The sequence below is a fragment of the Miscanthus floridulus genome, chromosome 9, assembly GCF_019320115.1.
Source record: "Miscanthus floridulus cultivar M001 chromosome 9, ASM1932011v1, whole genome shotgun sequence".
Lineage (NCBI taxonomy): Eukaryota > Viridiplantae > Streptophyta > Magnoliopsida > Poales > Poaceae > Miscanthus > Miscanthus floridulus.
Window position 1 is genome coordinate 10,936,905 of NC_089588.1, and position 26,830 is coordinate 10,963,734.

Consider the following 26,830-nt stretch of genomic DNA (forward strand, 5'->3'; position numbering starts at 1 on the left):
ACTCTCTCTGTATAAGATATGGACACATATCACTTATATACCATGACCAGAAACAAAAAATCAATACAGACCATGATCATGATACATAGGTTGCCTTTTATAAATCATTTTCATGCACAATATGAAAATTTTCAACTCTTTTGCCTAGATGCTAGTTTATCAAACAGAGGCATGCTAAAATTCAAACCATGTTACGAGAATCAAGTATATTTAGCTCACTACGCAAAGCACAAAACCTTGACTCGCCAAGGGGCTTTGTGAAGATATCGGCTAGTTGCTTTTCGGTGCTCACATGGCGAATTTTGATATCTCCTTTGGTTTCATGGTCTCTCAAGAAATGATGTCGGATGTCTATGTGCTTAGTTCTTGAGTGGCTTACGGGATTGTTGGCTAACTTTATGGCACTTTTGTTGTCACACAAGAGTGGATTTTAGTGAAGTGACATCCAAAATCTTGAAGGGTTTGCCTCATCCAAAGTAGTTGAGCACAACATGCACCGGCTGCAACATACTCAGCCTCGGCAGTGGAAAGGGCTACACAATTTTGCTTTTTAGACCTCTAAGACACTAGGGATCGTCCAAGGAATTGACATGTCCCCAAAGTGCTTTTTTGATCTACTTTGCAACCGGCGTAATCGGAATCCGAATACCCAAGTAGATCAAACCTAGAGCCCTTAGGATACCACAAGCCAAGGTTAGGAGTGTGTACTAAATATCTTAAGATTCTCTTAATGGCCACTAAGTGACACTCTTTCAGGTTATCTTGAAATCTAGCACACATGCACACATTAAGCATAATATTGGGCCTAGATGCGCACAAATAAAATAGAGAGCCGATCATAGAACGATATACCTTGGTATCCATGGCTTTCCCTTCAATGTTGAGATCAAGATGTCCATTGGTTGCATGGGAGTTTTGATAGGCCTGGCATTCACCATGTCAAACTTCTTGAGCATATCATGGGTGTAGTTCGTTTGAGTAATAAAGTTCCATCCTTCACTTGCTTGATTTGAAATCCGACAAAGAACTTCAACTCACCCATCACGGACATTTCAAATCTCTTCGTCATGATCCTACTAAATTCCTCACAAAAAGTATGATTAGTACTACCAAATATTATTTCATCGACATATATTTGGCACACAAATATATCTTTACCAACTTTGTGAGTGAAAAGGGTAGGGTCGGCTTTGCCTATTTCAAAGCCTTGTTTAAGCAAGAAATCCTTAAGGCATTCATACCATGCTCTTGGTGCTTGCTTAAGCCCATAGAGCGCCTTTTGGAGTTTGTAGACATGGTTGGGAAACTTATGATCTCCAAAGCCCGGTGGTTGCTCTACATAGATAAGTTCTTGAATGGGGCCATTGAGGAATGCACTCTTCATGTCCATTTGATATAGCTTGAAATTGTGATGAGCAACATAGGCTAGAAGCATTCGGATTGCTTCAAGTCTTACCACCGGTGCATATGTTTCCTCAAAGTCCAAGCCCTCTACTTGAGTGAAACCTTGAGCAACTAATCTTGCCTTGTTTCTTGTCACCACGCCATTCTCATCTTGCTTGTTGCGGAAGACCCACTTGGTGCCAATGATATTGGTGTTGGGTCTCTCCACCAAGGTCCACACCTGATTCCTTTCGAAATTGTTGAGCTCATCTTGCATGGCCATCACCCAATCCGGATCACCAAGTACTTGCTCAACCTTAAGAGGTTCCAAAGAGAAAACAAACGAGTAATATTGGCAAAAGTTTGCTAAATGTGAACGAGTTGTTACCCCCTTTTGAAGACTCCCAAGGATGTTGTCAATGGGATGATCCCGTTGTATTGTTTGCCTTAGCCTTGGATGATCAATGACCTCTTGTCCATCTTCTGGATCTTCATTATCTTCTTGCTCGAATATAGGTTATAGGTTCTATCCTTGAATTAGAGTTGGACTTGCTGCTGCGGTCAGAGGGAGTGCGGCACTGCCACTCTTATGTGCAGCATTACCGCTCTGCTGATTTGCAGCAGGGGCCGGCTCCCCTCAGCATCGGGTACATCGGTGGAACTTTGTTCATCAGCAGCTTGAGGAACCTCCACTTCAGTGACTTTGTCTTCTTGTGGTCTTATATCACCAATACCCAATTGCTTGATTGCTTCACATGGTGGATCCTCCTTTCCTACAACACTTGAATCTACTTGCTCTACTTGAGAGCCATTAGATTCATCAAATGTCACGTCTACCGCTATTTCAACTCTCCCGGACATTTTGTTGAAAACATGATAGGCATGCTCATTTGATCCATAACCAAGAAGAAAACCTTCATCAACTTTAGGTGCAAACTTAGAGGTTTTGGGTTTCTTATTAAGTATGAAACACTTGCACCCAAACACTCTAAAGTAGGACACCTTTGGTTTGTTACCGGTTAGAAGCTCATATGAAGTTTTCTTCAACTTTTTGTGTAGGTAGATGCGGTTAATGGCATGGCAAGCGGTGTTGACGGATTCGCACCAAAAAAGGTCTGGCATCTTGTACTCATCTAGCATTGTCCTTGCCATGTCAATTAGTGTGCGGTTCTTCCTCTCTACTACACCATTTTGTTGAGGGGTGTATGGAGTTGAAAACTCATGCTTGATGCCCTCTTCATCAAGAAACTCTTCAACTTGGGTGTTCTTGAATTCGGTCCCATTGTTGTTTCTCATTTTCTTGATGGGGAGACCGAACTCCTTTTGAGCTCTTCTAACAAAAGTCTTCACTTTGTCTCTAACTTGACACTTATCAAACAAGAAAAATACCCAAGTGAAACGGGAATAAACATCAATAATAACAAGACCATATTTGTTACCCCCGATACTTAGGTAGGCGACCGGTCCAAAGAGATCCATGTGTATGAGCTCCAATGGTTGCGTCGTGGTCATGATGCTCTTTGGTGGGTGAGGTACGCCAACTTGCTTTCCAGCTTGACAAGCGCTACATATCCTATCTTTCTCAAAGTGAACACTTGTTAGCCCAAGGATGTGTTCGTCCTTTTGAAGTTTGGCCAAGTTCCCCATCCCAACATGGGCTAGTCGGCGATGCCAAAGCCATCCCATGCTAGATTTTGCCACTAAACAAGTCTCAAGATTAGCTTTGCTTTTGTTGAAATCAACTAGGTAAAGCTTGTTCTTTAAATGACCTGTAAAGACAATAGAGGAATCCTCCCTTCTAAAGACTTCCACACCCTTATCCGTAAAGAGACAATTGAAGCCCATCTCGCATAATTGAGAGACGGACAACAAATTGTAACCTAACGAATCAACATGTAAAACATTTGTAATTGAATGCTCAAAGGTTATAGCAACTTTACCGAGACCAATCACATCCCCCTTAGAGTTGTCTCCAAAGAGAATATTTTCATTTGAGTCCATCTTTGGGGTATATGATGAGAACATACTCCTTTCTCCGGTCATATGATTTGTACATCCACTATCAAGCACCCAACTTGACCCACTGGAGGAGTATGCCTGCAAAACAGATTTACTTGCTTGATTTAGGTCCCCAATTAGACTTGGAGCCTTGCATGTTAGTCACAAGAAATTTAGGAACCCAAATAGAAGTATTCCTATATGTGTTGGCTTCCTTTCCAATATATTTGGCAACCACTTTTCCACTGCTGTTGTTTCTTAAAACAAAACACGAAGTCAATCTTTGTCGAGGTGGTTGAAACTTTGGTTGGTAGGCATACTTGTTCATAGTGCCCCACACTGATTCCTTTGGCTTCTGCTGAACCTGTTTCTACTTGGACACCTTCTTCTTGGGCTTAGTTTGATCAGGAGCAGAATTGGTAGCCTTCCCATTTTTGCGGAGAGCGGCACAACTGGCCTTCACTGCGGCACTATCGTGGTGCGGCACTGCCGCTCTAGACTACAGCACTACCACAATCTATGCAGGTTGATCTATACCAACTCTTTCCTTCCTCTCAAACTTGACACACTCATAGCCATTTATGATCTTCCTTCCATTTGTCTTGGCTCCTGCAGTGTGCCCAAGCCCATACTTGATTGAGGGGTATCTCCCTTGCTTGAATTGAGGCACTTTTGAATCATTTGCCTTCTTGTCACTTACTTGAGCCTTACCACTCAAGAAGCCCTTGCCAATGATCTCATTGAGTCTAGCAATTTCTTTTCTCATTGCCTCCATTTTGCAAGGTTAGTGGAATAAGCATTCAAATCAATATTATAACATTTTCCACAACCTTGACTAGTGGAGGTAGTAGAGGTATCCTTTGACTTAGAGGGATGTGAGTTGCTATCCCAAAGAATGTTATATTGTAGCTCAAGTTCTTTGTGCTTTTCATCTAAGTCATAATACTTTTTCTTGAGAGCAATATTTTCTTTCTTTGTGATAGCATGGTCCCCTTGTTCTTTGGCTAAGGCCTTGCGCAAGGATTCCACCTCACTTCTCTCTAATGCAAGAGCTTCCTTGCTAGCAATGTAGAGATCATCTTGTTGGATAAGAGTTTCCTCTCTAGATTCTAGCTCGGCTTGGACACTCTCTAAGTCCTCCATTAGTTTAGTGATGAATAGTTTGGTCTTTCCATCTAAGTTCTTAGTTAATTTATTAATTTCTTCATCACTAGAGCTATCACTAATATCACTACTAGAGATATCACTAGGAGGTGGAGATGGAGGAGCTTTGGCCTTGGACTTAGATTTTACCTTCTCACCCTTTGTCATAAGACAAATGTGAGGGGAGTAGTAGTCATCATCGGACATGTTGGTGAAGAGTCTTGGTGAAGAAGATGGCTCATGGATGGCAATGGTTGCAACTTTCTCATCTTCTTCACTTGAGCTTTCAATAGATGAATCCCATTCATGCCCAATGTGAGCTTCTCCCATGTTTTTCTTGCTCTTTCTCCGGTCGGCCTTGTCCTCCTTCTCTTTCTTATACTTGTTCTCCTTGATCTCATGTGGGCACTTGGCAATGAAGTGATCGGTGCTTCCACAATTGTAGCATGTCCTCTTCTTCTTATTTGGAAACTTCCTCTTTACTACCTTGTACCCTTGCTTCTTCAACCCTTTGTGAAACCTCCTCATAAAGAGAGCAACATCATCCACTTTCTCATATTGGTCATCATCATGTTCACTCTCACTAGAGGATGAGGTGGTCTCTACTCTTTCTTGAACTTGCTTAATTGCTTTGGGCTTGCTAATTGAAGCTTGCTTGTTGGTCTTGGACTTGCTAGTAGAGCCTTGCTTGCTTGATTTGTTGGTCTTGAGAGCTACATCCTTATTGATCTTGATGCCTTCTAGCTTTGCTTGCAATTCTCCAAGCTTCTTCCTCACATTTGCTTCTTCTCTTTGCATGTCAAAGGTCAAGATCCTCCCAAGTACATCATTTGGTGTGAAGTACTCAAACTTCTTTTTGTCTCTAATTAGAGTTACTATGGTCTCATTTCTTGGTGAATAAGCTTCCAACATAATCTTGACAACTTTGTGATCATCTAGCTCATCACAACCATAGCCTCTAATCTTGCCCACCATGGTCATCAACCTATCAAACATATCTTGTGGCCCTTCTCCATCCAAGATAACAAATCGGTTGAGCTTGGACATCAACAAATCAATTCTTGCTTTTCTCACTTTGTCAACCCCTTCATGTGCAAGATGCAAAGTATCCAAAATTTACTTGGTAACATCCACACCAATCACTCTATTATACTCATCACCATCCAAGGCACTAAGTAGCACACTAGTAGCTTGACCGTTGAGGTAGATGATTCTCATTTCTTCCATGGTTGGATTCTTGGGATCAACCGATGGCTCAAATCCATTGCAAACAACCTCCCAAATACTGGGATGAAGACCTATAAGATAGGCTCTCATCAAGTGCTTCCACTTGGCAAAGTTAGTCCCATTGAAATGAGGTAACTTGCCCGCAGACACATTGATGAAAGACATGCGATCATGGTTAGTCATAGACATAGAAGAATAGTTAAAGGATACGACGGCATATTTGTTGTTGTCATTCTTCTTGCCCTTTCCTTTCTTGTCCTTCTTGCTATACACTTGGTAGGACTCATCATCATCACCATCTTCGGAGCTACTAGATAGCTCACTTGAAGATGCATTGGAGGCTTTTGCTTTTTGTTCCTTCTTCTTTCTTGCTTCTCTCCTTTTTCTTCTAGCTTCTCTCTTGAGTCTTCTTTCTTCTTTTCTTGCTTTCTTCTCTTCTAACCGCTGCTGCTCCTTCTTCTTCTTCTCTCTTGCTTCTCTTTTCTCTTTTCTAGCTGCCCTTCTTCTTCTTCTTCTCTCTTCTTCATTTTGAGCTTTTTCAGCATCAGTTGCCTCTAGCTGCGGGAGCGTGGAGTTGCTCACTGTAGAGGCGCTAAGCTCACTACTATCGGTGTCATGCAACCCAACATCCTCTGGATCGACATTGATGGGCTTCACAACACTGGATCCTCCCCCGGGCTCCATACCTCATGCGGTGAAGCTCACACGAGGTAACCTCACTCTGATACCACTTGTAGGATCTCTAGTACGCCTAGAGGGGGGTGAATAGGCCTGTAAAAATTCAACTCAAACCGAAGTCAAATTCACCCGCGGCACTACCGCTCTGTGAGTGCGGCACTGTCGCACCTGCAGGAGAGATTAGTTCACAGTTCAAAATCTACCCAACGAAATTTAGATCGGGTATATTTTTTAGCTTCCTGTAGGATAGTAGATCACAGATCGACAGCTGAAAGTGGTGGAAACACCACACACAAGTAGATCGGCCTCAATCCTAGAAATCACCTCAACAACAATAAGAACACAAGTGTAGCAACACAAGCACAAGATGACACAAGGATTTATCTCGTGGTTTAGCTCGCCACCAAGGCTCACGTTGTTGAGGTATACCACTAAGGCTTAGGGATTTGCAACCCTACCCCATTCTCAAGTCAAGAGAGTGAACTCATGAGATAAGGGGTGATTTTACTTACTGCAAGAGGTGGTTACAAACCTTCTGGGGCTGCCACACAAGTTGGCAAGCTCCACGGGTGACGCTCTAGCCGGCTAGGAGCCAAGCTCCAAGAGTAACAAACACAACCGCCGGCTAAAACATGAACCAAGTGCTCTTTAGAGTTTGGGATCAATGGAGCTGCTCTCTATTCAAGTTTGGGACCATTTTTCCTCAAGGATTGATGGAGAAATCAATGGATTTATTTGGAGGCTTGAGGTCAATAATGGAGTGAGAGAGAGAGAGCTCCTGCTCTATTTTGGGCGTGTTGAAGTGAAGAAGAAGAGAGCAGGTTGGTTGCAGTTGGAAAGGAAGGGGAAAGGTATATATATACCTCTAGCCCCCAACGGTCACTTTAAATCGCAGATAGCCATTGGCGAGGAAAGAAAAAGGTATATATACCCCAGCCTCCAATGGACACCGCACCCAAGGGGTCAGGCGAGACGAAGCAGCCCGCGACCCAGGGGTCGGGCGAGCCGGATCCCATGACCCTAGGGTCGGGCGAGGTGGATCCCGCGACCAAGGGGTCGGGCGAGCTGGATCCCGCAACCTTGGGGTCGGGCGAGCCGGATCCCGCGACCTTGGGGTCGAGTGAGACGGAGCCCACACCCAAGAGGGTCGGGCGAGATAGAGCCCGCACCCAAGGGGTCGGGCGAGACGGATCTCGCACCCAAGGGGTCGGGTGAGACGGGTCTCGCACCCCGCAAGACAACAAGGGTAATAGTGAAGTGCAGACTGTCTTGGCTGTGAATCTGAGGATGCATGTGGTTGTTTGAGCACTTTGTAGCACATATTAGCTTACGCATAGTGCCCCTTTTATAGTACGGCTTCTCCTATACTCAAATTCAATATAAAAAAGAATTTAAACCTTCATTGAGTTTGAAGTCATCTACATTTATAATTGGGGGCTCCTCCATTTCGTGTAGCATCCTTGAATATAAATTCCCTGCTTGTTAACTCGATAAATCTCATTAGTTCTCTAATTGCGTGGTCATTATCACCAAAACCCACAGTTATGGCTTGATTGCACTTTCACTATTGTTATAGGAAAACGCAGCTAAAGTCAAGCATTTGTCCCACTTTTCTAGATAAGAGATGACACAAGCCCTCAACATATCCTTAAGTACCTGATTGACTCTTTCTGTCTGACCGTCAGTTTACGGATGATAAACTGAACTTCTAAGGAGACGAGTACCAAGATATTTCTGGAGTTGCGCTGCGTCCGCAAGCACCGGTGCTCCATCATCGACGCTCGGTGCCTCCTCCACGTCGACCTCCTCCCTCTCCGCCTCGACGCCTTCTTCTGCATCTCCCTCGACCTCATCGATCGGATGACCTATTTCTTCGCACGCCCCTCGACGGCGCGCCGAATCCCGGGGGGCAGCCGCCTCGACTTCATACAAGAAGACTACTACGGTCTAGAAGTGGAGGATCACTGCAATGGTCTGCTCTTGGTGTGTGAGTGTGACATGGTGGTCAACCCGGCCACACGGCAATGGGCTAACTTGCGTACCTCCCCGGAACCATCCATTGGCGACATGCTTGGTGGGGTAAGGGTCTGGGCCGAGACGACGACGGATCAGGATCAGGAGAACGACGACCACCACTTGTTGTATTCAAGCTTTTACCTTGTGTACGATCCCATGGCGGAGTCGCCGTAGCACTTCTAGGTATTTCCTATCCCCTTACTAGCCCGTGATCTGGGCAATCGGGAAAACGTCACCATCGACATTGAGGAGCAAGAATGGCCACCATCGACATTGAGAATCCATGTCTTCTCGTCGAGATGGAGGTGGGAGGAGAGGTTCTGGGTCCGCCAGGGGGAGCCTGCCGGGACCATGGCCGATATGCTGCAATCCGATTGCTGGGACCGCAAGGCCGTATATTTCCGGGGAGCACTCTCTGTGCATTGTCAAAATGATTCTATCATGAGGTAACTAACTAACTAGTAGGCATCGACGTTTCATCTAGTATTGTTGTCGTCGTCGTCGTCATCATCATCATTGTACAACTGCATGCTATATATATGATTCATTATTTGCTCAATCTAGTGCTAATTAAGCACACATGCATATATATTCATGCTTTTTGTAATTAATTAATTGCAGTATAGCCTTGTCCAATGACAAGTACCAAATGATGAAATCTCCAGCAACAGGCGACAAACTTGGTGAGGGTGCTACCTTTTATTTGGGAAAATCAGAGAAAGGGGTACACTCTGCGTTACTTTATTGGGTCGACTGTGGTCGCTGCCCCCAGTTTCGAGTCTGGTTCCTTAAGGAGGAAGAAGAAGAAGAAAATGATCACATTCACATGGAGTGGGTGTTGAAGACTAACATCAGCCTTCCACCGCTGCTTGCAAATAGACGTCCTCTTCTTCACAGCGGCTTTGCTGATGATGAATGGAGGGTCATCCGTGACTATAATAACAAGGAGGAAGTACCACCTGCTGCTGCACATGGCGACGACGAGTTTGCTGATGATGATGATGAATGGGACTTTGACAATGCTGACATTGTCCTCGATGAAGACAAAGATAATAAGCTCACTGAAGCAGACGGGCACTACCCTGTTGATTTCCTCGGATTTCATCCTTACAAAGAGATTGTCTTCTTTTGCGTACCATCTGGGACAATATCTTATAATTTGAATACCTCAAAGTTTCAACAGTTGGGCGGACGTATACATATACCAGTGGGCATGAGAACCTGTTTCCCATACACGCCATGTTGGATACGGGGATTATTTGAAAACAGTTGATATAAGTGGCCTGTATCGAATATATTTAGACTCTGTTTATTTGGAGATAAGCATGTAAGGGATGTTGACCCCCCGGCACTTGCTTATAAGTATGCATGTAATAATCAGAGTGCACATACATCTTCAACTTTATTTTGTCTAATAAATTATCTTTTGGTCATGCATATTTTGCTTTCATTTTTATTTTATTTTTTTGGCAGAAAACAAATATCTCTAGATCACTGCGTGCATCTGGCACAAAGTTAAAGGCGCACTTAAGTAGCTACGAGCTGGACACAACAACAACAACAACAACAACAACAAAGTCTTTAAGTCCTAAACAAATTGAAGTAGGCTAGAGTTGAAACCCAACAGAAGCAATCAGGTTCAGGCACGTGAATAGCTACGAGCTGGACACCTTTTTAAAATTAAAAAAACGGTGGACTATTATTTTAGTTACTAATTGAATGCACGTTGTTTCAATTCAATCGAAAATAGAGTGGAGTATAACACAGTACCAAATAGTAATTGATTTTATAGGGGCGGATCCACATATCTGGCCAGCCAACAGAGTTCCTAGGCTCAGCCCGGCCCTTGGTGCTTGTCTTCCCAGCCCCTTCAATTCAATTCGTGCTATATATTAGCTAGCATCAGCGAATGATTAACGATGAAGACAAGTGTTTTGCCCTTGCTTCCTACGGAGTACAGTGCTGTACAGTACAATTCTACATGCGCACCCTAATATATGCATTACACAATACAGTTGGACTGGATGAAGCATGCATCTGAGTAAGCCAATGACAAGGAAACACGCTGTTGGACTGGCAGCGCATGAGCGATAGATGCACTGAAACGGCGTGCCAATCTTATCGGATCAAGTCCACCCATAGTTCAACAAACTTTAATACTTGATTTGTTTTGTTCGTTACAAGACAACACATACATAACCAGTGTACCATTTCTCTAATATAACAGCAATCCAAGCATCGTACCACCACAAATGAGTGGTATACAAATTACAGGATACAGTGTCAGTCAAGCAACCAGCTCCAAAGCCTTGTTGCTCGTCACTCGGCGCCATCCCCTGAATGCCTGCAAAGGCACACCATACATTAATCACAGTGTTCTCGGCCAAAAAGCAATTGCATTGGACACACATTATGATGGAGGGGCGATTAATCAATCGATCCCCACCTACCTCCAAGATGTTGGCAGATTCCGAGATTTCCGGTCTAACTGGACACTTTCTAGAGCAGCCGATGCCCGCAGCACCTCTTCAGATATATCATCGGCATCGTATCTCCAGTTGTACTCATCTTTCCTTGTGTTATTGGAAGCTGAAGATCCCCCTCTGCGATCTGAAAGCAAACGTACCAAGTGGATTTGTTTCAGAATTCGGAACAACACATCTACGTACCATAAACTGAAACGATTACATAGCAGTGCACAAACCTGATACCTGCGACGAAGAGATTGGCCTGGCAATTTCAAAGTACTATATGTTACACTCACATCCAAATATCTAATGCCAAAAACAAATAGCTGTGCATATTTACAACGGCACAGCAGTATGGCATCATGCTTACCTCCCCATAGGAGGCAGGCTCCCAACTGACGCTGATGGTGGCCTCCTCATGCTCCGATGTTCAGCGTTTAGCGATGGATCAGACTCTGAACTCATCATCCTCCTGCCGCCCATCCTTGTTTGAGACAAATTCTGAACAAAACAACATATTTAGATGACCAAAGCATGCTGTAGAAAACCAAAACTTTTAAGCTAGAGCATATTGACTATATTTGGAGGTTAATAATAAATAAACTTGTTATTAATAAAGTATAAGGACAGTGAAAGCCAAGCTGGAAAAAAAAATCAAATTTTGTGTGTGCAGTGAACTAAAGGTCATAGGCAGAAAGCAGCATAAATGCAGCTCATACCCCAAGCACCACAGACCATCAAAAGGAGACCTTGAGTACAGGCCTTGCATCAATAAGTTGAGATTGGAAAATTATATGTAAGCAGATCTCAGTACAATGATAATGACAATGCATTGTAAATATAAATCCCATGCATGCAGTGCAAGACCAATGTTTTTGAGGCGCCGCGGCGAGGCGCGGCGCCCGACCCCCTTCACAACGCCTAGGCGTTTGTGGCGGACGCCTAGGCGACGCCATACACACATTTATTAGGCGCCATATGATCATCTTAATATATATGCTACTAAAATTCAGAAGCAAATCATACCTTAATATTGCAAGTCTTAGCATGTAATACCATAATAAATTAGCTACCAAGAGTGCTAGTGCACAACATAATAAAGTAGCAAAATAGCAAATCTGAAATCTCTCATCACTCAATAGCAACAAATTAGTTTCTAATATCATAATTGCTGGTAATGGAAGATGTACTCGCCATTGTGCTATTAGCTGTAACTGTAAAAACAAAGAACTCGAGCAGTTCCAGTCACCTCTCTGTAACAAAGCATGAGAGACAGGGAAAGAAACAGAGGAAGAGGGAAGGAAACAGAGGAAGAGGAGGGAAGCAGATGGCTGCAGAGGAGGGGAGGGAAAGCAGACTGCAGAGTACACGCCTCAAATATTTGGGAAAGCAGAGGAGGTAGGAGGGAAAGCAGAGGAGACGAGAGGCATACCAGGCGGAAGGGGAAGTACCCGACCAAGGCAAGGCAGAGCAGGTGCGGACGGATGTGCGGACTCGAGGCAGAGGCAGAGTCGCGATGTGCGAAGCAGGGGCGGCCGGCCGGTGGACTGGAGCAGAGGAGCAGCCAAGCGGAGCTCGAGGTAAGCCCGCCGCCTTCTCTCTTCCTCTTCCGGTCGCCCGGTCTTCCTGCCGCCTTTCTCTTTTCCTCTCCCCTCGATCTCAGTCGTGGCCGCGGGTAAAGGCCTCGCACGGTAAATTTCCCGCGCGGAAGGGCCTATCTACTTCCCGCGCGGTCAATTTGCCCCCTGCGCAGTCGATTTCCCGCCGCGCAGCCACCGCGCAGTCGATTTCCTTTTGCGCGGTCGATTTCCCGCGACCGCGAGGGCCACGGTCTTTTGGCGCCCTTCCCCTCGCGAACTGGCATCCGGCGTCCGCGGCGAGCTTGTAGGCGTCCGCCCGACGCCAAACCAGTCCTAGGCGACGCCTAATGCGATTAAGCGGACGCCATACCACTCCAGGTCGTGGCGCCCCCGACGCCCAGCCCCTCTGCCACGCCTTGTCGCCTAGGCGACGACTAGGCGACGACTAGGCGACGCCTCAAAAACATGGTGCAAGACAACTGACCAAACTCAGAAAAGAGTATATCAATTTTTATCCATTCTGGTTATTCTTAGAATCATTCTATACATTCTGACAATGCTTGGGTCTTGATAAACCTATCTCCTTAAGCTTCCAGAATAAGAACACCTACTTTTTGTTCTAAGGCAATACCTTGATGAGTATTGTAGTTGTGGCAAACAATCTAATTTTTTGGACAGTTTGATTAAGCAAGACACCAATAGTATGAAGGATTATTGCTCACAACTCAATATACTACCTTTTCTACATAGCGAACATAATGCATAAGAGGATTCCATACTACTGTAACAAATAGCTGGCTATAGACATTTAGTTGCAGAGTTCTCATAAGGCTAATACCTGGCTAAAACAGGCTAAAATGAATGTGGGTACAAATAGTGGTGTAGTGCCTAAAACAGCTATAGCTGGCTACAGCGGCAGCTATTGCCAGAGATTTGTTACCTTGATCCATACAGGACTACACAGTTTTCTGGGGAAAAAAGAATTGGCTACATTACCCCAAAAGCTTTCCCCCTTTTTTTGTCTTTACTGGGAAACATAAAGAAACAAAAGGATGATTTTTGCTTCTGCTAATGATCACGCGAGAGATAAACCTCATATTTCAGATAACCTTCGAGAACGTCTAAAAGCATTGGACCACTTTCAGCACTCCTGCTCCCTTCAGCTCCACTTTTGTTAGAAAAGTCTTTCAGTTCATTCTTACAGAAGTCCTTGGGCTGATTTAAAAACAAAACCGGGAAACATTAATGGATGTTGATTCCCGAAATGCAAAAATGAAATATCAGGAACAGTCACCACTTACCAGGTTACACTCTGGCAAGTAAACTTTCATTGTGTGACTTAGTTGCGCCCACTCCAAGTATTCGCATACAAGTGCAGTTAGTAACCTACCTGCAAGCAACAGAATTCCTAGAATGTAAAACATTCCATGTTATGTGCAGCTTGCAAAACACATGGCTAAACTTAGTACTGAAAATCATTTTAAGGCCAGCACAACAACCTTAAACATTTGAGATATCCTTGATCGGACTTAAAAACAACAAAATACATTATGGAAATGGTTCTTTGAATTATCACCAGTGCAGAAGCATTCAAATCCAAAGACTCACGCTAGTCATCAATCAGGAGAGAAAAAATGTGTATCTTTCAGGTTTAGTCCTAAATTGCTTGCTAAAAAATGGCATAATTTCCAGCAGGGAAAAGATTATCATGCAGCAGAATATCAACCTTTGTCCTTCTCGAATATTTCAGAACAGTAGTATAAATTTCTACAGGTCAGTATATGAGAGAAAAGGTGTATATGCGTAGCAGCATTAGAGACAGGCTTCTCTTGATTTCTTTTGTTTTGATAATGCATCAGAGACAAAGCTTTGGCTTCTGCAGACATATTTGAAACAACTGATTAGCCAGCACATTCAAAGGGTAAGGCAAACCTGAAGGTGAAGCATGCAGTTGCTTAGCCCGGTCATTACAGCTACCAAGCAAAGCAGGATTCCCGCCATCATCATTCTCCACCACCCGATCCTCCTCTTCAATGGCTTCAAACACGCTTGCTCTTAGCTCAGCCTAGTCATGCAGCCAGAAACATCATCAGGAAAGGTGGCGGAAGTATGTGTATTCAATGGACCATAGCATGCTTTCAACATATAAAAAGATAGAAACCTGCGCTAACTGTATTTATCTATGTTACACATAAATAGATTCTTTTGTCCCCCCCCCCCCCCCCCCCCCCAAAAAAAATTATCTCTCTCTCTCTAGAGAAACTGTTGTCACTTACAGTAAGATTCCCTGGCATCATACCATCAGAGTCGAATCTCAAAAAAGCACTGATAAGTTTAGGTGTAATAGTCACAACACAACATGAAAAAGAAGATTTCCAGTAACACAGACGTGTTTCCTCCTAACGACTGTGCCAAGAATGAGCACACCAATTGGTAATGACAACTAGACCAACAAAATAATACAAGGTTAGTCTTTTCTTCAGCAATGTGCGAGCATCCTCATATGCTCCAAACGAGTTTCACCAAAATGAGCACACGAATTGGTAATGGCAACTAGAACAACAAAAATGGACCAGGTGAAAAAAAAAACTTTCTTGAGCAATGTGTGAGCATTCTTTCATATTCCTAAACAAGAACCTACCCAATAGCGCCAGGGTGCTCAGAATGTGCACATTAGGAATTGAAAAAAAAATGCGCGGATTTGGGAAGGAAATTGGCAAATTGCAGAAGCGGAGGTGTAGATCCCCAGACCAGAGAGGGAGGAAAAGCTAGATCCGTGGGGCGTGGTGGAGGCACCGGATCAATGGAGGGATTGGGGAAATGAAGAAGTGGGAAGTACGAACCCTAATCTTGGCGAGGACACCCTTCTTCTCAAGGGTGCGGGTGACGAGCGTCTTGAGTTCCATCATCTCCCGGGCGTAATCGTCCATCCCCGCCTGAAATGAAGTCTGGGGATGGCGAGTGGGAGCACGGAGGAGCGGAGGGAGCAGGAGCAGGAGCAGGCAGTTCTCCTCAAATCTCCTCAAACAGAGAGAGAGGAGAGGGAGATCGAAGATAAACACGACAACGCCAGAGGTTGGGGAACGGGGTAGGCTAAAGGTTGACTGACAGGTGGGCCCAATAATTTTAGCTTTTTTATTTCGTTATTATTATACTTATTATATATTATATAAACAAAAAGAATTCACCAAACTCTTTTTTAAAGTACGAGTCTATTTGTCCAATTTACAACTTCACCTTTTTTTAATTAATTAAAACAGTTTACTTATATACACCGTTTGCATTTTATTATATAGCCTACTAGAACATTTATTGTTCAAATGGTATCCATAAATTATGGATGATTTCAAAAACATAAATGAAATCTAACGAGTTATGATCTACACAACAAAAACATTTTTATGACAGATATAAAGGCACTTTAGATATTGATACAAACACTCATGTTGAATTCGCATTAACCATCTGCCTAAAAAATAACGAACATATCATTTTCTCGAAAGAAAATACTTTATGCACAGTCCATGTGTGCAACCGCCTACCATCACCAAGTGAACATAGCATTTTAGATATTGATACAAACGCTCATGTTGAACATTTATTGCAAAATGAACTCGCACTTAAGTGTAGCTATAAGCCATTGATTTCCTAATTACACCAAAGATGGTTGCCCTTATTTTATTTACAGCTCTAAGTCACTCTGACACTTTGACATAACCAACTATAGGATTCACCGTTCATATAGGTCAATGCCAATTGCATGCTCTTTGATCTCCTAGTCTACCCTTATTTCAGAACATGATAACTTGCTTTGGCTGGCTTCCATGTCTACCCAGGGTCTTCTCCAGTCAAGCTAAACTTATTGAAAGAAATCAACTCCATCTTATAAACAAATTAATATATTTCCAAGGACTCACTTTGTTTTTCTATTTACGGACACGACAATGTCTAGATGCGAGCATGTCAGCAAGATTTAACAGCAAACTAACAACAGAATGACATTACATACTTATATTTGAGTTTACCTTCATGCACTAGGTCCAAGAGGTAGTCTATCATTGTTCTGTAGTCTCCTATTTTATCTGAGTTCACCTACTTCTGGAGCTAGAACCCTCGTAGGGAAAGATCCTTTCAGAACATATATTACATTGTGTTAAGGAATTTTTAGATATAAACAATATCATATAACACAACTGAAACTCACTATCTCTTGAATACAACATGAAACCATCCATAAAATAGTTTGTTTGATGGTTTTTTCTCCCGTTACAACGCAAGGGCATACATGTTTGCTAGAGAGAGATATTTTAGACCCACATGCATATTGCAATCGTAGAAATAATATACACACACAATCTTATTTTCATTACACCCGCATGCATAAAGATGGATTGAGATTATTAATTAGTCCATAACATACATTATTGTTCTTATCTATGTCACATTCATGTATAGACAAACATGCATCTTCATCATCTAATATTTTATTTTTTGCTTCCTTTGAGCAAATTAGCATGTAGCTTCATAGATCAATGCATGTTTAGAACATATCAGTGTGAGCTGCATCAGGAGGAGGCAGTGTCTCTCCTGTGGCCTCCAATAATGTATCTTGTAGGGGAGCCTCTAATTCTGGGGGCGTGGCGGCACGGACTAGAGCCCAGTTTATGCCACGGAAGAAGGGGTGTTGTTTGATCTCCATGGCGCCCCCGTAGGAACCTAGCCTATTTGTAGGGTCCCGGTGTAGCAACCGGTATATCAACTGTCTTGCCGCAAGGCTCACCTACAATTAACATATATACATCACAAACACTTGCTGCAAGGCTCACCTACTAGAATAAATGCTTTTATTATTACCTGTATGCTCGCAGGAAATCTGATATCCTTGTGCAGAATATTAGCAAAGGTCCTTTGTCTTGTCTTCCCTCTGAACGGTGTATAACCATACAACATCTCATATAGAAGAATTCCTAATCCAACAAATAGGGAGAATACTCATTATTATATAGTGGTGTGTATCATACATGTTTCCTTTAGCACAAGATTAGTTACCTAGCGCCCACCAATCCACAGCACTTGTATGGCCGGCTCCGGTAATAATCTCCTACAACATGCATACAAGGATTGATGCCACAAATGATGATGACTATCACACATGTCAAATAGAGACAAGAAATGAAAATGTTGAGAAAATCACATAAATAGAGCGAAGTAACAACATATATATACATACTGGTGCAATGTACTCCTCTGTACCAACAAAAGAATTTGATGCTCGCATTGGTTCAGCAAAGAATATGGGATTGCTCCTGCTCTTCCTTCTCTTTTTCTTCTTATCATCTTCTGGAAGAAACACCTATCAAACAACAAGAATACTCATGAAATGCAACCAAGAAAATAGACTAACAAGTTAAAATAATAGTCATGAAACTGTCCAATAAGGTTATTAATGAAGTGACATTACCTGTGGTCGGCAGGATGTCAAGCAAGACAAATCAAAGTCTGTCAGGGAAATGTGCCCATCTCTTTGAAGTAAAATGTTCTCTGGCTTTAAGTCTCTGTAGATTATACCTAAGAAAAAAAGAATAGGGGGAGCAAATGCTTAGAAATAGTAAACATCTCAAGTTTCTCTAGTAAAATGTGATGAATAAGTGCAAGGAACCCTTCCACCCTTTGTCTTCTAAGGAAGCCTACCACTTTCATGAATGGTTAAATTCTTATCTAAAATTATCCCTGGGTATAATTGATCGAAGAAGGAAGACCGAACCGAACTAACCAAGACCGAGATCGAAGTGACCAAGATCGAAGTTTTCGCTCACTAGTTCGGTCTTGATTTCATACTACCTGAACATTTTAGTGTTAGTTCGGCTATGTGCCTCGGGTAATCGAACTAACCGAAAATTTGCTTGGGTTGTGTTGACATAATGTGTACTTTAGACTATTGTTAGTAATATAATATTTATTCTAATGGGTTTATATCAACCATCACTCTTATCACTTTGTTTAATCTATAAGTTGTATTGTTATTTTTGCCTTGAAATAGAAAAAAAATTGCTAAAACTTGCTACAAATTATGTTATTTAGTAGCTATTTTGTCTAGTCCGGTTAGTTCGGTCATGACCGAGACCGAACCGAACTAACCGAGATTGAACTTACTCGGTCATGAGTTCTAGAACTAACCAATCGGTCTCCATTTTTAGATGATCGAACTTTTGAAAAGACTGAGGAACCGATCAGTTCGGTTCGGTCAGACCGAACGTCCAGGCCTACCTAAAACAATCTTTCGAGATGTTGGCAGATAATTACTATTGGTCAAGCGAAACAATATGGTTATTGAATATTGGGTTGTGTTTGACTACCCACTACATGCATGCTATCGACCACCACCAAAGAGAATTTCATTCATATAATTGGTATGTCATATATGACTACCTTGGCAATGTAGGTATTCAAGTGCCGTGACCACTTCTGCAGCATAGAACCTACAATAATCATGGACAATTACATCAAACAATACTTCTTGGTTTCTTTATCCAACTACCAATTATATTATGTAACAACAAACAAATTAAGGATCATAGTAGCACATCAATGACAATCGAGAAGCATAAAGAGTTTTCACTAAATCTAAGCAAAAGAAACAATTTCAATGTCAATACCCACCTAACCGCGTCTTCCTTTAGAACCTTCATAGGTTGTCTATCGAGGAGCATAAAGAGTTCCCCGCCAGCATAATAGTCGGTAATAAGACATACATGTGTCTTTGTCTGCAACATATATATGACATTGAGATGATAGTCATCCACAAAAGTATAATAAAATCAAGGAGAACAAACATTAACAACTCTGACATCATATTAATATATTACAAAGTTTCATTATGCAACAAACCTGAAATGATGCATACAATGTTGGAAGGAATGGGTGGTCCAACATATCCAAGATTTGTCGTTCAGCGGTAGCTCTATGGACCTAGAGGTATTATAGACAAATCGGATGAGAAAGAAACAATTAAAGGTGGAAGTAACTAAAATGTCATGTGTGATGAAATCTGTTACTCATACCTTGTTTCGGTTAAGCATGACACTTTTATCCATAGCTTTCATGGCAAAGTATTCACCTGTGCCAAGCAACTCCACCAGATGGACACTACAATTCAACAACAACTCACATGTTTACTATTTAAAACGTATATGGGAAATGAAAATTAGAAAGGAGTATGTCTACTGGATTCATGAGTCATTACTATACTTGAAACTATAATAGAGAAGTACTTACCTGCCAGTGTCACCAGATCCTAAGGGTCTTACTGGTCTAAAATGTTTCAAATCGATGCTTTCACCATTCTCAAGAACCTACAAGAAAAAAATTGCATGAACCATCTAGGAGATTTCTAAAAAAATGTCATATGTGCTTGTTTCCAATGGTTTCCAAATTAGGCATATAATATTGTATAGACTACCTAATTCTATGGAAGAATGCATGCCAATTGCTTTCTCAAGTGTCTCATGATTGTTCCCTTTCATGTAGTGGGCTCATAAATTGCATGTAAGTATCTATGTTGTGAACTGTGTATAACATACCTTTTGGATGGCTCTCCATGATGTGGTATCCTTCATATGTGGCTTTGGCAAGACTGGTTTTGAGTGATTAGCCCATAGATCCTCTGGTCTCTGAATATAACCACAAATTTCTATTAGAAGTGCCTAGTAATACTTAATTTCATATTATACAAAATTAATATTTTTTTAGACAAACCAAATTAGCATCCGGAAGTTCCTTTGCAGCCTCATCAATATTCTCCGCAGTTTTCTTAACCTAGTACATGAATAATTCAAGTTAATGTGCATAAGACAACTATGTTTTCCAACAAGGAAATTTAGAAAGTAAGGTACACAAAATTTAGTTGTCAAAATCACTTTTTGCAAACTAAAACACAAAAGAAGTCAATTAAGGAGGGAATTCATCAGAGCATTAAAGAACTAACCTTAAAGATGCCATCTATGGAACTTTACCACTACTCTATGAGTCCCAGTGTTGATCATTATGGTTTAAGAGATATAAATCTTTAATGACGCTTAGATGATGCTAAATGCTAATAAACATTGCAAGTACTACACTTTGGATGGCTTGCATTTATAACATAGAAGTCACGATAAAGTTGTTTGGCATTGTATTCTCAATTTTTTTCCAGATATTTGTGAGACCAAGCCCATATATGCTAGTCGCCATTAAGGTAGAAACAAACCAGCATGGCACCATCTTTTGCAGCAGCATCTCGAACACGCTCAGTTCCATCCAACTGAACCCCAATGAAGTATTGAACATCACCCTAATCAACCATCAAATTGGATGCTTCTCAAATCACATGAAATAGTTCCAAACCAAATATCTAGGTAAAAAAGTTTCATATCTCTTATTACGGTACCTTCTGATCACGCATAGGTTGCAAGTGAAAGAGGTTCCAGAATTTTTTACCTGCTCAAAACCACAAGAAATTTTAGTTGGATTCATTACTATAGGAAAAAAAACATTTGCACATTATTAGCCTCTATATGCCTGCAGTACTAATGCAGTAACAGAACACTAGAGTGATGTACTATTATAAATGTTTGGGGTATAGAAATTGCATCATGATCTTACAAGAACATGGAAGCATGTGAAGAGTATGTACCACTCTTTGTATAATTTATCAGCTGAACGGTAACTTCTGTTTGGTTATCTATGGCATCTCTTATCTTCTTTACTGTCCCACGGTCAGTTTCAGGCCCTTGAAGAAACCTACAAGGGAAGCATATATAGGTGAAGGGATTCATTAAATCATTAGTCACTGTAATATGTAGTTTATGAACAGTTGAAAGCAATGAATTTAGGTAATATTTAATGTCATAATTTACCTGCAATTTCTTCCCAATATTTCTTCGCGTGAATACTCTGTCAGTCGTAAAAAGCTATCCGATGCAAAAATCTGTGACATTCACCCGAAAATATAATGATGTAGTTCAATGGAAGGTTGATATCTATGTTGATAGAAAGAAAAGAACAATGATGTTAAAGGTAGAAGATATACGAGTTTTTGTCTTACAATTGGATTATCCGGTAACCTCGGGTCAGTGATGACAAAATTCTTTTCAATACGTTCAAGCGTAGTAGCCAAATCTATACCCCTTCTCATTTCTTTCCTCCTAAAATCATCATCAAAGCTTTCTGGTCTCTCATCATCGCTATCAAGTAGCGTATCTTCCCTTGGTTTTAGAATGTTCTTCTCCACATTTCCATGACCCATACCAATAAGACTGCATGCACAAACGAATTAAATGTGAGAACAAATGCAAAACTAATAGAGACTCTACAAGGAAACTTTGAAATAAAGCAAATGCTATGATTATATCATGTGGTTTATTATCATACCCCATAAAGGAACGCAAACCAGATTTCCTGGTCTTATTCCCTCCTTCAGGCACTTCACTAATTTTTTGTAGAGAGTTTCTCGTTCCACTCCGTGAGTTACGGCGGGATCCACTTTCGGAGCTTCTCTTGCCGGGTACTTCATCACCTGAAAGCACATCTCCTGATTCCTGTGATTTCCTTTTTAAGGTATTGTTTCTTGATTCTGACAATGACCGTGGATCCTTCAGGGCAAGTAGAAGCTCCGAGACTGAGCTACGGGCATGATCCTTCTGTCTTGCTGCAAAGAATATTATTGTTTTCACAGTCGAGCAAGGTAAAACCTTTTTTTTTTTTTGAAAAGTAAGCAAGACTACTAGTAGTAATAGTACCATCATATTTGATGAGTGACTCTGGCAATCCATTTGGGCGAAGAGCTGTATCCTTGCTACCTTCTGTGTACTTACTCACTTCCACTTGCATCCTGTGACACATTGCACACCAAGGTTTGTAATAATAATAACTATAAAGTGGCATGATGATACATATATATGATGAAAAAGCTGACCCAATGAACTTGAGGACCCTGCCATCCTCATCCTTGATGGGGGCAACGGTTAGGAGGTTCCAGAATGGTGTACCATCCTTCTTGTAGTTGAGAATACGACCACAGTAATTTGACCCAGCTGCGAGAGCCTGCCTGATCTTCGAAATCTCTACGGGGTCGGTCCCAGAACCTTGAAGGAAGCGGCTGCAGTTGAGAGATGGTGGAGGCATAAGTGCAGTGCGTACTAAATTGAATTGGATTGGCATGGAATAGAATAGAATAGAATGAAATGGAATTGAAATCGACGAACCAGTTCCTTCCGACGACCTCATTGGAGGAGTAACCAGTCATGTTGAAGAATCCAGCACTGGCGTAGAGGATGGGGTGGTCAGGGCGGGTGGCATCGGACACGACGAAGGTCTGTTGGAACGCAGAGAGTGCGGCGCGGAGCTCCTCCGACACTCGGGGGAGCGCTCTACCAGCGGCGACCCTCTCGTCGATGGAGTTTCCACTCTCGCTGGTGCGGTTGGAGCCGCCGGAGGGGCGGGCGACGACGCCCTGGGGGCGGCCGGTGTGCTCGTCGGTCTGGAGGACAAGGCCCCACTCGGCGGCCCTCTGTGTCGCCCGACCCACGTCAGCATCCTCATTATCCCCGGCGAGGCTAGGATGGGAAGCAACTGCAGGAGGGAGGAGGAATGGGGAGGTGGTCGCCCGATTTGAAGCGGCGGCAGCGGAGTCTGGATTGAAGACTTCGAGGGATCCGCGGGAGTCACGCGGAAGTCCTGCACCACACGTACGAGATTAGTGTTGTTCATCCACCACATGAAAATTCATAAATACTAATGCCATCTCTCTTCTCATTAAGATATCTATATTATTTATGATACAAACACATGTCTAGCAAAAAGTAGTGCTAGGAGAGGCTTTGCACAAACGAGGTACAATAATTTGATTTTTATGTATATGTCCGGATTATGTAAAATTAAGGTCTATGTCGTCTATCTAGTAGTAGTGACGATTTTCATGTGAGCATTGCGTTTAATGATGGAAAAGAAAAACCATATGTTTAGGTCGTTGCTAGCTCTCTGGATAGGTTTGGGTGTTTGTCAGTTGGATGCACATATTTGCAGGTGCGTGCATGATGTATGCATATGTAAAGTTAGCTCGATCAGGTAACTATAATAATGCTGGTCGGAATTTTTTCCATCCCTCTATCCGTCTCTGTCCATGCAACAAAGCTATGTATTCGGTTGCAATGCACAAGTATATTTTCTAGTTAAAAAGAATAAATAAAGGAGAGATATGCTTGTTGATGGATGTATTTTTGAGAAAGCTAAGGAAAAAAAAAAGGCATGCAGCAGGATCAAACAAATTGTACAAGATAGAGTAAAGATGGAAAGGATGTATGCATATGTAAAGACGAAAAAAAGCAGATGGGTGCATGTGAGAAAGACAGCAGTACTCACATGCATGCTCAGGTAGATACTAGTACTCCGTAACAAATTATTAGAGAAAGGAACGTAATTATATGTGGATGGTAGTTGGCCGATGTCCTCCAATCCAAGTTAAGTCGCGCACACATGTGAGAAGCAATGAATTTAGTGGATGCTTGACTGCGTGGCCGGCCGGCTGCGTAACTGACTGGGTCCATATATTGGATGATGGATCGGATAAGGAAGAATTTTCAGAACCAATCAAAAGAAAAGCTAGCTAGCGCTATCTGTAGTAGTACCAAATTTATATATTCTGAAGGGAAAAAGGGGATGAATCTAGCTGACGATCAATGTTAATACATCTATAATAAATATCGCAATATTATGATTATTAATCTATCTAAATTAAGTTAGCATGCAGGAGTATATATTCTGCTATGAGTATATATTACGTACTAAATCCATTCCAAATCATAGTTCATTTGATTTTTTTTATCCCAAGTTTGACCACTCGTCTTATTCAAAAATTTGTGCAAAATATCACTTCTTTTATTGTGGCTTGCTTTATTAACAAAAGTTCTTCAAGAATGACTTAAATTTAACTATGTTTATACAAATTTTTTGAATAAGACGAGTGATCAAACTTAAGATTAAAAAAGTCAAACGAACTATAATTTAGAACGGATGGAGTACTTTCGTAAAACTAGTATAGTTTTGTATAGCTAGCTTCGCTAGAGCTGAAAGTAAATTGCTACTCCCTCGATTGTGAATTGTAAGGCATTTCAAATTACCACTTTGTATATCTACCGTGTGTGTTAGTCAAAACGACATAATTTAGAGCCGATGGAGTAGAGTAGAGCAGCCTGCGGAGGGGAAAGGATCATGTTACAGATAGATGCATAAAACTTTTTTTTTTGACACCAAGTTTAACTACTCGTCTTATTCAAAAATTTGTGTAAAATATCACTTGTTTTGTCGTAGATTGCTTTATTAATAAAAGTTCTTCAAGAATAACTGAAATTTAACTATGTTTGTACAAATTTTTTAAATAAGACAGGTAGTCAAACTTGAGGTTAAAAAAAAGTCAAACGTCTTATAATTTGGGACGGAGGTAATACTATCTATTTATTACATTAGAGGTATGCTAGAATTCTCAGATAGATGCATCACCAACAAGCAAACGAAGCGATTAATAATAAACTAATCAGTACACAGTATATAGCTAGAGTAGTGCGTATAGTATAGCATGTACAAAAGGAGTAAAGTAATCCAGAGTATATACGTATGCATGTACAGTGTATGTATGTATGTATACATATATATACGTATATATAGTAGGTACGTACCTTTGAAAGCCATTGATAGATGTAGCTAGATACTAGTTGTTTACTTGCTTGTTGTTCCGGTGGGTGGTGAGCGGATGCGGATGGATATGGATCGACCGGAGCAGGAGCAGGAGCAGGAGCAAGCAGCAAGGCTGCCCTGCCGGCGGCACTCGTCGCTCGTCGGTGAGATACTACTCCGATCCGCCCGCGCCCGGCGTCTGCTGCTGGTGCTATATATATAGGATCGGAATCGGAGCAGATTGGAGCACCTTGCTAGCTTAATAATTGCTGATTGCTTGGATTGGGATGGCGATGCGACGGCCCCGCAACTATATATTAGTGGAGCTGAGGAGTGCTACTGTATGTGCTGCTGCTGATGAACATCTATCTATCCCCATCCCCATGGAAGGCCATGTGCAGCGAGCGAGCGAGCGATATCATATCCGGCCGGCCGTATGGGCATGGCTATGGCATGGAGGAAGACATGAAAGCACAGCTAATAGCTGGGAGTGGGAGCTCAACCTTACCAAATATAATTGCAGCAAGCTAGCATATGCAGAGGAGATGGAGAAAATACGGACGTAAATTCTCTCCTCTTAGCATATGCATCACGACGACAGTGATATGGAGGATGCAACTAGATGGCCCTGCCCTGCCCATGAGAGCACGCTAGGAGCGAAAGGAAGGCATCAGATCTGAGGCCCGTGCCTAGCTGAAACCGAGAACAAGGCCGAGAAGCAGATAAATAATATCTCCATCGGGGTCCATCCAGCACAGCAGTGAGTGACCATCAGTGGGGCCCTTTTCTTCCTTCCTGTTCTCTCTACTCTAGGGCAGAAAGCAAACCACACTTGTTGCTTGTTACTCTCGCTAAGTAGATAAACGACATTTCAATTCGCCAGAAACTATTTAGTCCTATATTAAAATTACAACCGGGACTAAAGGAAGCCTGGGACCTTTAGTCTCGGTTTATAATACAAACCGAGACTAATTTCACCATTTAGTCCCGGTTACAACGGTCACCAAGGCATATCAGTGTGGGAGGCTTTAGTCTGATTTAAGATTTCTAGTCTCGGTTTGAGACATGAACCCGGACTAAAGGTATCTTTAGTACTGGGTTGTATCTCAAAAACCGGGACTAAAGGTACCTCCAGAGTGAATTTAAAAGGAAAACATACCTTGCCTATGTTAGATGTACGGTGGAGTTAAGATGGCACCGCGTGCAAGGACTAAAGCGTGGGAGGTCTTGAGTTTGAATCTCCACAACCCACCTTTTTTTACTCAATAAAGCCGAGACTAAAAATCGAGACATTTAGTAACGATTACATGATTAAAGGGGGTTGGGAACCGGGAAAGTCTGTTTGTCCCTTTAGTCCTGGTTACGTAGTCTCGGTTCCCAAAACCAGGGCTAAAGGGGGATGGGAACCGGGACTAAAGGTTGTTTCTCCTGTAGTGTCTCCGTTCCAAACCTTAAGTCGTTCGCTACATATCTGCATATACATTATGTATATGAATCTATAAAAATCAAAACGACTTGTAGTTTGGAATAGAGATAGTATTTTCTTTTGCTACTAGATCACCTAGTTCTATATTACGTATCTATCTAGGTATTATCTACTCGTTTATATATCTAGACATGAGATTGTTT

At 42.0% G+C, this 26,830-nt stretch overlaps 2 protein-coding genes across 8 annotated transcripts; one reads left to right on the forward strand and one right to left on the reverse strand.

The window, feature by feature from the left end:
• The first annotated feature begins 7,093 nt into the window (after positions 1-7,093).
• LOC136479218 (uncharacterized) lies at positions 7,094-9,718 on the forward strand. Its single transcript, XM_066477152.1, is given in 3 exon segments — positions 7,094-7,189; positions 8,143-8,891; positions 9,067-9,718. Coding segments are annotated over 3 exon segments (1,497 nt in total).
• An 866-nt stretch (positions 9,719-10,584) lies between these two features.
• Positions 10,585-25,900, reverse strand: LOC136483402 (phototropin-1A-like). 7 transcript variants are annotated; one of them, XM_066480460.1, is made up of 28 exons: positions 25,204-25,900; positions 22,735-23,206; positions 22,446-22,628; positions 22,270-22,361; positions 21,902-22,178; positions 21,576-21,786; positions 21,388-21,458; positions 21,165-21,271; positions 20,919-20,968; positions 20,739-20,822; positions 20,249-20,308; positions 20,074-20,163; positions 19,769-19,845; positions 19,555-19,639; positions 19,382-19,462; positions 19,154-19,257; positions 18,923-18,972; positions 17,955-18,061; positions 17,724-17,846; positions 17,543-17,594; positions 17,348-17,460; positions 14,426-14,558; positions 13,795-13,883; positions 13,586-13,708; positions 11,284-11,414; positions 11,157-11,175; positions 10,896-11,055; positions 10,585-10,789 (listed from the first exon to the last, which is right to left on the reverse strand). In XM_066480460.1, exons 1-27 carry the CDS (start codon positions 25,214-25,216, stop codon positions 10,945-10,947), a joined length of 3,108 nt encoding a protein of 1,035 aa, XP_066336557.1. In that variant the 5' UTR covers positions 25,217-25,900; the 3' UTR covers positions 10,585-10,789; positions 10,896-10,944. The 7 variants fall into 7 exon arrangements, 4 of the variants coding, with proteins under 4 accessions (XP_066336557.1, XP_066336556.1, XP_066336558.1 ...); XM_066480459.1 differs by having other exon boundaries at positions 11,150-11,175; positions 25,204-25,899; XR_010765431.1 differs by lacking the exon at positions 10,585-10,789 and having other exon boundaries at positions 10,937-11,055; positions 13,603-13,708.
• Between the last annotated feature and the right edge of the window lie 930 nt (positions 25,901-26,830).

Bases quoted from the DNA above. Each gene is read 5' to 3' on its own strand.
- LOC136483402 (XM_066480459.1), bottom strand. The intron at 11,415-13,585 runs GTTTATCTCTCG...TGTTTTGTTCAG, and splicing joins AAGGTTATCTGAAATATGAG to AATTTGTCTCAAACAAGGAT. The intron at 11,176-11,283 runs GTAAGCATGATG...TGAAATTGCCAG, and splicing joins AGCCTGCCTCCTATGGGGAG to GCCAATCTCTTCGTCGCAGG.